This window comes from Condylura cristata, unplaced genomic scaffold (assembly GCF_000260355.1).
Source record: "Condylura cristata isolate star-nosed mole 26May11 unplaced genomic scaffold, ConCri1.0 scaffold00023, whole genome shotgun sequence".
Classification (NCBI taxonomy): Eukaryota; Metazoa; Chordata; class Mammalia; order Eulipotyphla; family Talpidae; genus Condylura; species Condylura cristata.
Window position 1 is genome coordinate 33620679 of NW_004567124.1, and position 715 is coordinate 33621393.

General features: G+C 53.4%; 1 protein-coding gene across 1 annotated transcript in view; it reads right to left on the reverse strand.

The window, feature by feature from the left end:
* The window catches only part of LOC101635613 (cytochrome c oxidase subunit 5A, mitochondrial), an 11360-nt gene extending 11135 nt beyond the window's left edge, over positions 1-225 (reverse strand). The window contains exon 1 of the mRNA XM_012728549.1: positions 69-225. Coding sequence (XP_012584003.1) covers positions 69-225 — 157 coding nt within the window. The remainder of the gene's footprint in view (positions 1-68) is intronic.
* Positions 226-715: the final 490 nt, after the last annotated feature.

The window sequence follows — 715 nt, forward strand, 5'->3', positions numbered from 1 at the left end:
GAAAAGCCGGCGGTGAGCTCGCGGGCAGCTCCGGAGCTCCTGGGGGCTGGGCCTACGCACCGACGTACGGGGGGCGGAGCGTGAGGGCCCGCCCACTGCGGCGCTAGCGTCCGGGCGGAAGGGTGCTCCGCGCGGGCGTCTACGGTGGCTCGCTGAGGACACGTTGTTTGACCGCCGCGCGCCGCCTTCGCTCGGGTCAGGAGAACCGCGGCTGTCAGTTCGCATTGGGCATGAAAGACAAGGCCACCGGGCGGCTGTTGGTTCGAGGGGTTGTGTCTTGATACAAGTCCGGCTCTGACGGCGACTCCATCATCTCCAAAAGGGAATGATAGTAATAATAAAAACAAATTACAATATTACAATAAAAGTACTTGCTTGCTTGCGCCCCTCCCCCCCGTTCTCCCTTTTGAATCTAAACTAAAAGAACGGCTGGGGAAAACTGATTACGCGTCAGAGACTTATTAGTAACTATTTGTATACACAGATCTGCAAGCATTAACAAAAGTAGTTTAACAACTTCACTTTACAGATAAAGAGGCTGAGTAGACGCATGAGACCTTTTTCCACCAAATACCCAGGACTCACCTGGGTATTTCTTGCTAACGTCCACCCCCACTGCTTAGTGGACAGCTCCTACATCAGGACACTCTGCAACGGGGTTAAGTGAAAAGGTTCTTAAAGTCGGATCTGACTTCACTAATTGCCCTTGCCTTTG